The sequence below is a fragment of the Mchenga conophoros genome, linkage group LG4 (genome assembly GCF_057382185.1).
Source record: "Mchenga conophoros isolate Kocher_MC1m ecotype Shallow Benthic linkage group LG4, M_conophoros_male_GT1.1, whole genome shotgun sequence".
In the NCBI taxonomy this organism is placed as follows: domain Eukaryota; kingdom Metazoa; phylum Chordata; class Actinopteri; order Cichliformes; family Cichlidae; genus Mchenga; species Mchenga conophoros.
The window spans coordinates 3,496,945-3,509,999 of NC_140529.1; the positions used below are offsets into that span (position 1 = coordinate 3,496,945).

Below are 13,055 nucleotides of genomic sequence, written 5' to 3' on the forward strand. Positions count from 1 at the left end.
TTCACATCAAGAAGGTCCTGAGTAAATGTGAACGCTGGTTTGAGGGCGGAGTCAAGGAGGCCATTTATGTGAAAAGGAAAGACCATCTCTGAATGGAGGAGGGGCCTAAGGGTACAACTGTCACCATCTTACATGCTGTTATTGCAGCCATTCCCCAGCTCTCTGTGAACTGGACTCATGAACATTGATCAACAACCATTGATCAATGGTCCTGACAATATGCGTACCAATGATCAATGAACTGACCTCCCAGCCCATTGTTCCTTCAGTGGGCTGGTTTCAGTCATACAAATGTCCTGTTTATGAGATTGAAACCTGCAGTCAGCTGAGACTGAAGAAGTCACCTGATGATGATGAAACGTTTCTCCCACTGAAAACATCCAGATGAACAGAATCAAGCTTTTTGGGATTTACGTACCTGGATGATTGAGCATCAAGACACAACTCTGTGACTTTTCTCAGATGAATAAATCCTCTCCTCCAGCTTTGTTTACATCTACCAGCCCTGTGGCGCTGCCCAGGGACAATAATCTATGTGAGAGGTGGAAAGTCATACAGGTGTCTGCTCCTGCCTTCAGTTATTTTATCTACTGTGTGTCAACTGGCTGAACCTACTGCAACTGTCTACTGTCTCCCTAAACTCAACAATGACTTAGTGATCTATCCATTCTCTGACCAAAGACATCCTGCTGCAGGAGGTTAACATAGCAGCCAATGATGATCCCACTCACTGTGAACAACACATTTGGACCTGATTTGCTGCTCTGGTTTACACGTGAACTTCCACTGCTGCTGTCACCAACTTGAGAGGCTCTACAGAAAAACTGGACTTGTCCATAAAAATCATAAACTACATTACAAGGACAGCATTGCTCAATCAACTCTAATTACTACTGACATGTTATCTCTTCTAACTAAGGTACAGACACTCAAACTTGCTGCTTTCAGTGAGAAGTCAAATGTCTGAATATGAGCTGGAAGCCGCTGAGAGTCCTCCTCCTTCCCGTGGGGTTTACTTTCTCTACTACTTTCACTATAAACACGCCCCTTTCATGCACCTGCAGAGGGCCACCAGCAGATGGAGCTGTCTTAAACAAATCCACTTGGATAGTTAGCTGTAGATGATTTTCTCAGTATGATTGTAGGACTTTGAGTTATTCTTTAGATTTATTTAAACTCTTATATTGTGCACAAGTGTTGAGCGACCCATAATTTCTCTGTACTTTTCATAAGAGCAGCCAGACTTTCAGCTGGTTTTTCTTTTTTAAGAGCTCAAAGTTATTGAAGAAACAGTTATTCAGCTTCATTCCCACTGATCTCGACTACAAACTGTTTCACTTTGGTTTCTGTTTAAAGCCTCGATGTTTAAAACGTTTCCCTGTGATCACATTTGCACCGTCTGATTTCAAAGTTTGTTTTCTTTTGGTCATTTAGTCCACAGAGTCCTTGGTGTTCTGAAAGGGACCTATAAATAAATGCATTATTATTAATATTAATAATAAAGTAGTTGTTGTACATGTACAGACCATAAATATGGAGTCCAGCTGTGTTTGATGCTGCTGGGCAGACTGACCACTGGGAACCTCTGAGCTCTGCTGGTCCACTCTGTGGAAGAACCATGAAGGATTAGATCAACACAGGATAAAGATCCAGGAGTTTCTGCTCAAATAACTTCATCTGAATCAAGTCTGTCAAGTTTTAAACTCTCAGATTCTGAAGATATATTTTCTGTTTTCTATGAACTTTCTTTCATCAGTGATGGAAGTGATGATGCTGCAGAAGCTCAGAGGAAACTTTGAGAAAACTGTGATGAACCATCAACTAATGCTCTCAGGAGGCCAAAGGTCCCTGAATGTAACTGTGCAGTAGATTCAACGAGTGTTTGAAACCTGACCACTTCCATATGTTTTCATTCTAACACAAGAAGTCCTTTTCTCATTGCTTTGATTTGAGTTTTCATTTGAGTTTTCTGAGTCTCGTATTTGGAGTCGAGTCTAATCAATGATCTGACAGAAGAACATTAAAAAGGAGTTACCAGTGCTGTCAAAATTAACATGTAGGGTTAGGGTTAGGGGTTCATCTGTTATCATGATTAACATGATAAAAACCTTTAACACGACACATCTGGAGAGCAGAACGACTCAAAATCCCTGAAATGTTTCTATCAACGCACTTCGAGCAGTTTGTCCGAGTAGAGTTACCTTTGCACACGTGCAGATGTGCAGCACATCTGTTAGTGACGGCAGCTGAACCAATCAGCTCAATATGGAAGATGACAAACACACACTGACCTCCCGATGGAAAGTTTGAGTATTAAAAAAATAACAAGACGGACCAGCCGACCAACATGAAGGATTCTGTACATCGTGACAGAAGGAATTTTCTTTTCACCGAAGCACTTCCAGCTTAAAATATCACAACAATGCAAAGCACTGATGACACAACTGCCAAGTGGACAAACTGCAGACCTGTTAGTGTTGTTAATAACATAGTTTTGGTTCCTCGTGTCAAAGACTTGAAGAAGAGTGACAGAGAGTGTTAGACTGCTGCAGGATCAGTGCCACCTCCACAGACCTGTGAAGAAAATGATTGTTTGACAGATGGGCTCAGATTCAGGATCAGCTGAGGAGTTTGTGGCTGACAGAATCCTGCAGGTACAGAGCAGAGCCCATCATTAGCATGCAGGACTGTCCCTGGGGGGGTCGGCTCATTCAGGAGGTTAATCAATGTTTACATGTTCAATAAACATGTTAAGTGTGTAAATTTGCCCTTTTCTCTCGAGTCTGTTTGCTCATGAAATGAACTTTGATTCGTTTACATTAAAAATGATGTTTAATGGTGATTAATCCAAATGAATCCACAGTAACCCTGTGATGAGTCTGATTAAACATTTTCATTAACAGCAGTAATATAGATTATATATTATTATATATTAGTGCACACTTAGCTTTTAGTATATATGTTTGTTACAAAGTTGTATTTACAGCAGAGAAGCTGAGTTAAAGACTGAAAACTATTCAAAGTCTCTTTGAATTGAAGCGTTTAACATTCTTTGTGTTTATTCTGCATTGACTTCATTATATGGTGTAAACGTCTGTTACAGGCTTAAATATAAAGTTGGAAAATGTAACTGCAGCTATTGATCAAGTAATTGTGATTAATCAGGATTAATGACAGAAGATTGTGTCATTAATTAGTCATGTTTTAATCTACTGACAGCACTAGTGTTCACTCTGGTGCCTCCAACTGTTTTACGCCCTTTCAACACCTTCGTGGTCAAAAGTGTACACGCACAAAATCTACAATAAAACCCTCACGCAGCAATAGGACAGACACACAATCCATTTATCTCTGTGTCTCAAACACACACACGTGTATTCAAAGCCTCGATTTGTTCATATTTCATCTGTTGTGTTTTTATCTTCAGCGTTTTCAGTGTTGCTGCATTTACACCAAAAATGTTTCCATTGATGAATCAGATTGATTTGAATGTGTTTCATCCATACAAATCCCTCCCTGGTGGTCACATGACTCTATAACATAACAGGAGTCATGTGACAAGAGTTTCATGCTGTAAAATGTCAAAATGGTTGAATGTGGTGGAGTAAAAATGTGAGATAACAACTACTTTTCTTCAATATGAAATGTTTGCAGGGCCTGACAGGAAGTGGACAGACGCTCTGATCACTTCCTGTTTGCTGAAGTGGGTTTTCAGTTGTTTAGAAACCAAAGGCTTGTTTTAAAAGACAGTTTAAATGGGACTGAGGGAACGACGTGTTTGTAGTTTATATCCAACAACATCGAGCAGTTTAATCAAAGAGTTCATGTTGCTAACAGCTCACCTCTCTGCAGCAGACACAGGCTGGACTTTAAAATCAATGAAACCACCTTTAGACCGGTCACTCCTTAAGGACACACAGCTGGGTCCAGGTTCAGGTCCAGCAGGTCTCCCATGGATCCTGTCAGAGAAGAAAAATGTGTTTTGAGAATGAGCAGAAGGAAACTCCAAAGTAGTGTTTCACAGTGTAAGAACAGAGCGCCACCCAGGGGTCATTTACACTGTGCAGGACTATTGATGGTCCCACTGTGAGCAGCAGGAGTTTAAATGTTGGACATGTTTGATAGAAATAAGGAATAAAGGTTCAGTGACTTCCTTTGAGATGCAGTTTAGAGACCAGGAAACATCAAACAGTTCATTTAAATCAGATAAACTGACATCAAAGAGTTCATGTTGCTAACAGCTCACCTCTCTGCAGCAGACGCAGGCTGGGATTTAAAATAAATGGGACGATCTTTAGACGCGTCACTCTGTAAGGACACAGAGCTGGGTGGAGGTCCAGGCTGGTTCCTGTGAATAATGATGCAGCAGTGATGTGAGTGCTGAGCTGTGACATGGAGAAGAGTCATGGACAGTTAGAGATGGTCATCTCACCTCTGAGCTTTGGTCTGGCTCTCATGTTCCCCACACAGAGTGCTTTTAGAGGGAGGGGCTCCCTCCTCTCTGTCCTCACACTGATCCATGCTGCTCAATTCAGCTCACACACACTTTCTACCTGCAGAGGAAACACAAATCATTCATGTGCACATCAGCTGAAATCCTCCTTTCATCATGTGTGCTGTCCAAATATCAGCTGCTTCTTTCCTGCTTCATCTCAGTGTCAGCTGGATGCAGTCAGACAGCAGTGTGAGGCAGAGGAAGCTGCCATCAGCTGCTCTGCTATCAGTCCACTAGATGGAGCCTGAAGCACACACGATGCATTCACTGACACACACTGCTTCACTGTGACTGGAAGCTTCAGTCAGTCCAACACGTGTGAACAACATTTTAAACATTTCAGCTGATCCAGGATTCAAAGAGGATCAGCAGAGTTAAAGCTTCACACTAATTCTTGCTGCTGAGTTTGCAGAGAACTGCACACACACTGATTCACTGCTAATGAGAAGCTTCTTCCATCCAGTAATTCATCATCCATCAGCTCTGCTGCTGCTCTCAGTCCTGGACTCTGATCACAAACTAAAAGCAGCTTTTTAACTCGTGTCTGTAAGAACTCTTAGTGTTAGCTTAGCTTTAGCTTAGTGTTAGCTTAGCGTTAGCTTAGCGTTAGCATGCTGTGTGCTAGCTCAGCGTCAGAGCTCTGCAGGTGTCTCGTGTGTAAATATTAATCACAGTGACAGTAAAGGAGGCAAAGGGCTGTGACGTCATCACGTACGCTGCGTCCTCTGTGGGCTCTGAGTGAACTCAAAGTACAAACTACAAGTACACAAACACGAACGTAGCTCAGAGTGGCGGACACACTCGGCCTCGTTGGTCCAGCTGTGAGTCCGTTACCGTGAACTATGGAGCGGCAGATTTGTGCTGAACTAAGCTGCACACAGCTGATGTTAGCCAGGAAACATTACACACTGACTTTAATGGAGAGACCGGAAATACAAACACACACAGTTTGTTGTGTGAAGAAATCAAACACGAGCTGAACAAACAGTAAAGTTCCTAAAGACAAACTGTTAAAGGAGGAAACAAAGCAAACTTACAGTTTCTTCACACACCAACAACAAGCTCCACTCCACACCTGGACACTAAACACGGACACACAGGTGAGCTGCTTCCTGGAAGGAGGCGGGGCTCCACCTGAAACTCAGCACAGGTGGGAGGGGCTCAGCTCTGTGTGTGCTGATGTGTTAACTTTAAAAATATGCCGTCTGACTGCTCAGACTGAGTCAGAGTAAAGTTCACATGCTGACGTGTGGAGACATGAAACCTTGTTGTAGCTGCAGGTGTGAACACACTGATCCCAGATCAGCTCTGCTGTATTTGTAACATGAACATTTCTGCTGCAAAGCTTCAAATGTTCAGCATGTTTCTCTGTTTCCAGTCTATAGATCCAGTCACACTTTCTACCTTCACCTGTGCAGTAAAGACTGAGAGCAGAGCTGAAAGCAAGCGTCCAATCAGTGAGCAGCATCAACACCTGAGCTTCATTCAGACTCTGTTATTGAAGATGTTGTTGGTACAAAGTTCATCTGCTGCTCACATGAATCCATGAAAGATTTATTTCACTGAATGTTTCTTCAAAGCTCATTTCAACCTGTTGAAGTCATGAATGAAAGTGCAGACTGAGAGTGGATCACATGATGTTTGAGGTGTGTCATGTGACATGTTCAGTATTGTCACACATGTCTAGATTGTCCCTGATATCATAACTGCTCAAACACTGATGATTATATTTGAAGAATTATTCCTGATGGCAGCAAAGTTTGAATGGAGCTCTCTGTCTGTGCTGATTTGTCGCCCTCTGGAGGTCAAAGCACAAACTGCATGATGTCACTGTAACCACCACAGTGACAGGAAGTGTTTTTATGACTGAAACACTGAAATGATGCTAACGGCTGTCGTTAGGCTCACTGACAGCAGTGCTGATGTGTTCATGTCAAACACTGGCTCAGGTCAGACTCCTTCATCCTTCTCCAGCGTGAGGCCGCCCTCAGACCCACAGGAGCTCTGACCTTTGACCTCCTGACCCTAACCATTTTAGTCTTGTTGCATCTTTAAATGCAAATCCTGTGAAATGGTCAGGGGCGGCTCTAGAGAAATTTTCTTAGGGTGGCAAAATCAAAGCCTTTTTCCCCCAAACACATATGCAGGTGGTTACATGTGGTTAAAATGATTCAAATGCAGTAAGTATGCACGTTTTTCATATAAATATAGTCTATAACTTAATTATTGTCTGTACCCACATGATTACACACTTTAGTTACATGAAACATGTGAGTTTTGATGTTATGTACTGTACAGCCTGTATATTAAATACATATGTAGCCCAATAAGTATAAACTCCAGAAAGCTACACAACATGGGGCGCTTCATTTACAAACACAAGTCTAACTTAAGTTTCACTGTTTTTGTTAGAAAACTGTCACATTGTTGCAGCTTAAATGACACAAAATGTCAGAAATCTGCACTGTCATGAACAAACATGTAAACCTCATTTTTCATGATTTGTTGGATTCACCCTCTGAGGTCTGAAATACAACCGGACATTTGTGACTCCTTTGAGTTTACGTTTGTGTTTCACCCTCAGATTGTTTCATTTTATTTTTTCCTCCTCTTGCTTTGTTTGGTATCTTTTCAGCTCAACTGAATTTAGTTGTTTTTTCACTGACATACTGCATTAGTATTACTATTACTATTAATGTAACTATTACTGATCTGAAATCACACAAAGAACCTAAAATCCTAGCAGTATTTTTTACTGTAAAAAAACCACAGACGTGTTGGGTAAATGTTTATAACTTGAAATGCAAATATAAATTGTACATTTTGTAAACAGATACAACTATTTATCTAAAAATGCAGCCAATACACCTGCTGTTTTTTCATTTTCTACAACCATTTAAAATAGCACTCACCTTCCTTCATTTTCACAGTGTAACATCCACCCACCTGTGTAAAATCAGAAATTCCCATGGTGTTGTTCAAAATGTGCTCTGGCACAATCATAAGCATCGCTTGCTGCTGAAAACAAGAAGAAAGCCGTCCTGCTATGGGCTGAACCATTTGTTAATGTGGAGGGGGGGACACTATGGAATATATCCAGTTCTAGCATTTATATTCACTGCTGACTGTAACTACGCTCAAACTGTTAAACTTATTTTAATAAACAACACTGTCATATGCAAAACTGGGGTGGCACTTGGGGTGGCAAGGGATCATTTTAGGGTGGCACTTGCCACCCCATGCCACCCTTCTAGATCCGCCCCTGCTGATGAAGCCAACAGGTTCGCTTCATTTGCAAAAAGCAGATATGAGTTTCTGAGGCCACAGTCTTCTGTGGCTGAAGGGGAATCAGGGGAAGCCCTGGAGGAGTCCACCACCCACCAGAAACAGGTCTGAGCTCTCACTGCAGTGGTAAAGGGGCTACACAGCCCACATGAGGCTGAGGGATGCAGCCTTCTGTCAGACTGTCACTAACACAGAGAAACACCCGTGTACACTCATACTCATGGGCACATACACCAATCAACCTAACCCCACTAACTGCTCGTCTTTGGACTGTGGGAGCCAGAGAACCCAGAGAGGACCCAGACATGGGGAGAGCATGCAAACAGCTTAGATGTTGGATTTGAACCCAGAACCTTCTTGCTGTCAGGAAACAGTGCCAACCACTTTTCCACTGTGCTGCCTGTTTGACTCTGATACACCCATTTTTGAGCTCTTAAAAACAGCCCTCCACACAACAGAGACAAACCATAAAGGACTTTGTGGCTTGTAGCAACCAAAGAAAGTTTAAGGTGCAAAATAAAGAGGTTGAAAGGAAAGTAATAAAGGAAACATGTAATTATAACAGTAATGTTGGCTGTGTATCACGTGTGGCATGTCATTGTGGGGCTGGCCTCTGTTGGGATTGAGAATATGTGATGGCGGGGGCAGGGTTGGTTACTGGGGTTTATCCTGATCTCCTGTTTAGTGGAACTGTGCTCCTTTGAATCCACAGCACTAACCTGGCACACACACATAAAATGCATCATTGCTACAGAGCACAGCAGGACTCATTATGAGTGGTGGGGCAGGCTGGATGGTGTTGAGGAGTCGTATCGCAGTGACATTGGCTCCCCTGCTTCACTCTCTCCTGCCCAACTAATGCAACTCACTAATCCCTCTGTCCCCTTTAGGTGGGGCTCACGCTGACAAGATAAAATAAGCTGCACGACTGGTGGGTGGGGGCTGTGCTGTCAGCCCCCCTGGGTCTGCTCCTCTGTGATCCTCAGTGGGCCAGTATGCCTCTCCTGGTAGCTCCATGGGGGATGGTGTGGTGGGTTGGTGGGTGCCATGGCGACTATGTGCGGACTTCACATTTTTGTCTGCTGTGACAGCTCCTTGATCTGGGCGGGGCCAGTGGGGTGTGGGTAGGTCCTTTGTGGGGCTTTGGACGTTGCCTGAATATTGTCAGGCAGCTGGGTGCTGTGCCTCGACCCTTTCTTCCTTTGCATTTGTGGTTTGGTGCCATAAATGCACAACATAGAAGAGCCACCTCGACGGGACAACACTCAGCGGTTCATCTGTCTCTCTTCCACAGCATGTCTTTATCCTGTCTTCCTTCTCTCACCCCAACCAATCACAGCAGATGGCCCCGCCCCTCCCTGAGCCTGGTTCTGCTGGAGGTTTCTTCCTGTTAAAAGGGAGTTTTTCCTTCCCACTGTCGCCAAAGTGCTGCTCATAGGGGGTCATATTGTTGGGTTTTTCTCTGTATGTATTATTGTACGAGCTACCTTACAGTATAAAGCACCTTGAGACGACTGCTGTTGTGATTTGGTGCTGTGTAAATAAAACTGAATTGAATTAAGAAACAACTCTTAGATTCCTCACATGATTCTCCTGTATTCCTACGGGACGCCAAGGTAATATAACATGGAAGTGTGTCGCAGTGCCTGGTGGCCACATGTTACCCATAAACTGTCAACCTGACCGTACTGTAGCTACGTAAGTAGCAATGCCTCCCATGGAGAAGGACACTAAGGCTAAACCCTTGAGGCGACTTTTGTTGTGATTTGGCGCTATATAAATAAAATTGAATTGAATTGAATTGAAAGACCAAGGGAGCACGAAGGGATGTTAGCCAACTATCAGAGCTGCAGAAAGGTGCGATGAAGAAGGTGCCTAAGAAGTACAGCAAGCTCCCCATACCTGAGGCCTTGGAAACTGCCAAGCAACGACTCAAAGCCTTGGCCAGCCGCTTGAAGGGACCATACCAGAGAGATAGAAGGCAGGAGAATTAACTAAGAGTAATCTACAGTTCAAGGTATATTCTCAGTGGCAGGGGGACACTATGAGAAGAGCCCCACCAAGGCTGGAGATGGAGCAATACTGGAAGAGCATATGGGAGTAGGATGCAACCCATATGGAGATGCTCTGTCGCCGCTGCTGTTCTGCATAGGCCTGAACCCTCTCAGTGAGGTCTTTGACAAGACTGGCTACAGATGCAGACTACAGAATGGAGCAGTTGGATCAAACTACCAGAAGGCAACATTGAAGACATAGAGGACAGTTACAAGTACCTGGGGATCCCGCAGGTGAATGGGAACCATGAAGAGGCCGCCAGGAAAGCTGCATCCACCAAGTACCTGCAGAGGGTCAGGCAAGTCCTGAGGAGTCAGCTGAACAGTAAGAACAAGATCCGGGCCATCAACACCTACGCCCTGCCCGTGATCAGGTACCCTGCTGGGGTAATAGGCTGGCCAAAGGAGGAGATAGAAGCCACTGACATAAAGACAAGAAAGCTCCTGACCATGCATGGAGGGTTTCACCCCAAGTCCAGCACCCTGAGGCTGTACGCTAAGTGGAAGGAAGGGGGCCGGGGACTGGTGAGTGTCAGCACCACAGTCCAGGATGAGACAAGGAACATCCAAGAATACATTGGGAAGATGGTCCCAACTGACCGAGTGCTCAGTGAATACCTCAGGCAGCAGAAACCCAAGAAAGAGGAGGGAGACGAGGAACCATCATGGAAGGACAGGCCCCTGCACGGTATGTACCACCGGCAGATAGAGGAAGTGGCTGATATCCAGAAATCCTACCAGTGGCTGGACAAAGCTGGACTGAAAGACAGCACAGAGGCACTAATCATGGCAGCACAAGAACAAGCTCTGAGTACAAGATCCATAGAGGCTGGGGTCTATCACACCAGGCAAGACCCCAGGTGCAGGCTGTGTAAAGATGCCCCAGAGACAATCCAGCACATAACAGCAGGGTGCAAGATGCTAGCAGGCAAGGCATACATGGAACGCCATAACCAAGTGGCCGGCATAGTGTACAGGAACATCTGTGCCGAGTATAACCTGGAAGTCCCGAGGTCAAAATGGGAGATGCCCCCAAGGGTGGTGGAGAATGACCGAGCTAAGATCCTGTGGGACTTCCAGATACAGACGGACAAAATGGTGGTGGCTAACCAACCGGACATAGTGGTGGTAGACAAACAGAAGAAGACGGCCGTAGTGATCGATGTAGTGGTCCCGAACGACAGCTGCATCAGGAAGAAGGAACACGAGAAGCTGTAGGGGTACCAAGAGTCGAAAGAAGAACTGAAAAAGATGTAATTTCTTACAAAGAAAGACATTTCTTGAACCATTTGGCAGTGTTCAGCCTTTTCTCCGTTTCCCTTCTGTAACAATGATTTCTTTACAGCCTCCCAGACAGCTGTTTGGGAATCACGCTGTTGCAGAGATGCTATTGTGCCTGTCAAACTATGTTGTCTTTGGCATTTTGTAAGAAATTAAATGTGTTTGAGAGCACAGTTTAAAAGATACAGTTTAAAATTGGTTCTTTGCTAAGTCTGTTATGTACGTGCTAGACACAATACTGGTTCATCCCTTGACTTGAGTGCCTTTTTTATGTTTCAGTGATTCATGGGTCAATGGCTTAACAAACAAAAACATGCTTCTGAAATGCTTGATTTTCTTTAGGATTGGTTAAACTAAAAGACGTTGACAAGGAATTTTAAGGGTTTTAGGAAGCATAAAACCGAAATCAGTTGTATTGGATACGAGTATAAATGAGTGCTTAGGCTCATGCAAGAAAAAACATCTTAGACAGGATATGACAAAACATACTGTGATACAATTCTTCATTACTACAGCTCATTGAGTGCTTTTGTAAAAAGTCAAATCTGTGTGCTCCATTAAACCCTGTAGAAGTTGTTTCGAATGCTGACAGTGGACAAACAAAGTTGTCATTTAGCTTAAACATTAACAGTAGAAAAGGCCCGATAGGAATCTAACATCCTTGGAATCAAGCTGTGGGAGTGAGTTTTGAAACCTTTCTGTAGGACTGCTTTAAACTTGCCTTCTTGGTGATGTGTTGTCTGATGTCTTGTTTGACTTGAGCAGATTCTTTACGTGCTTTAAGTTTCTAACACATTTGCTTTAACCAGTAATTGAAACTGCTGAGTAGGAAGTACTAAAGTGGGTGTTGAGCATGTTGGGTGTGTCCTTATTACCTGTTTCGATGTTTTCTTTTAATTGAAAGCGTTTCATGAATATGAAATGCTTCTGCGTAATGTTAAACGTTATAAAATATTCTTATGATTTAAACTCTGTATTCATGGCTTATTCTTTCCTGGCCTTTCCTGTAAGCACTTTTATGCTCGGTGGTAAAATATCACAGAACTAGCAGTTTGGCGAGTGTCATACCGCCTGGATTAGTGGCTCAGCTGGTAATTCAGAGATTTATGTAGCTTAGTTTGCTGTGTCATGCTGATTTGGGGAGACTGGACACAGACCTGAGTCATTCTCTTCTGGGTGATCACAGTGGTTACTCTCCTCCCTTCCTCATCTCACCCTGCAAAGAAATCTTTGTTGTTCTGCCTTGACCTCTTCCTCTGTGTTAGTTTGCTGTCCTTTCATTAGCTAGCTTTAGGACTTCTCCTCTCCTCCATGAATTTATCCCCACTAATCCCATTACATGCTTGTCCTTGTCCCACATTTATCAAACATACTTTTTAAAATCAAACAGTTAGAAATGACATTCATTACTTCATTATGTAACATGTCCCTGTGATCTAAACAGCCTGTTAGCCCTCGGAGCACATTTAAGTAAATTGAAATAATTGTGCCGATAAATTGGATTTGAAAGCTCTTATTCTAATTTTCTGTTTTGATGATATTTGGGATATGCTGTTTATGTAGAACAGCTAAAACTAGTTCTTTATATTCCCATATAAATGATAAACACACATTATTTACAAAACACTGCCCGGTGGACGCCAAAGGACGGCCTGTTTTGATTACGCTGTGATCTTTTTGGACTGCACATTTTTGGTCTACGATCAAAGCTGCCACACCACGCTGGATTAATCTCCCAGTAGCTGAGTTTATGAAGTCATAAGAAAGGAATGTCCCACACGTTCCTGCTGTTACACCATATTTGGACTGGGACACCTTTGCTAACCTCTGTTGCTCAATGACACACTGATTTGAATCTGAAGGCGCTGGCGACATATTTGCAGCAGTGTGGGTTCACAGAGGCTGTTTGGACTCTGAGCATGTGACACACCAGTAGCGTG

General features: G+C 43.4%; 1 protein-coding gene across 3 annotated transcripts in view; it reads right to left on the reverse strand.

Moving 5' to 3' along the window:
* The window catches only part of LOC146575290 (protein NLRC3-like), a 188,845-nt gene that overhangs the window by 133,103 nt on the left and 42,687 nt on the right, over window positions 1–13,055 (reverse strand). The window contains exons 1-5 of one of the 3 annotated variants that reach the window (XM_085269940.1): window positions 5,533–5,606; window positions 4,433–4,553; window positions 4,247–4,348; window positions 3,843–3,959; window positions 1,527–1,605 (exon numbers count right to left, since the gene is read on the reverse strand). The exons of 1 other annotated variant lie outside the window; for it this stretch is intronic. In XM_085269940.1, the coding sequence (XP_085126066.1) occupies window positions 1,527–1,605; window positions 3,843–3,959; window positions 4,247–4,348; window positions 4,433–4,521 (387 nt within the window). In that variant the 5' untranslated portion in view covers window positions 4,522–4,553; window positions 5,533–5,606. Of the gene's footprint in view, window positions 1–1,526; window positions 1,606–3,842; window positions 3,960–4,246; window positions 4,349–4,432; window positions 4,554–5,532; window positions 5,607–13,055 lie in introns of those variants that run through there. One more of the 3 variants, XM_085269938.1, reaches the window with a different exon arrangement.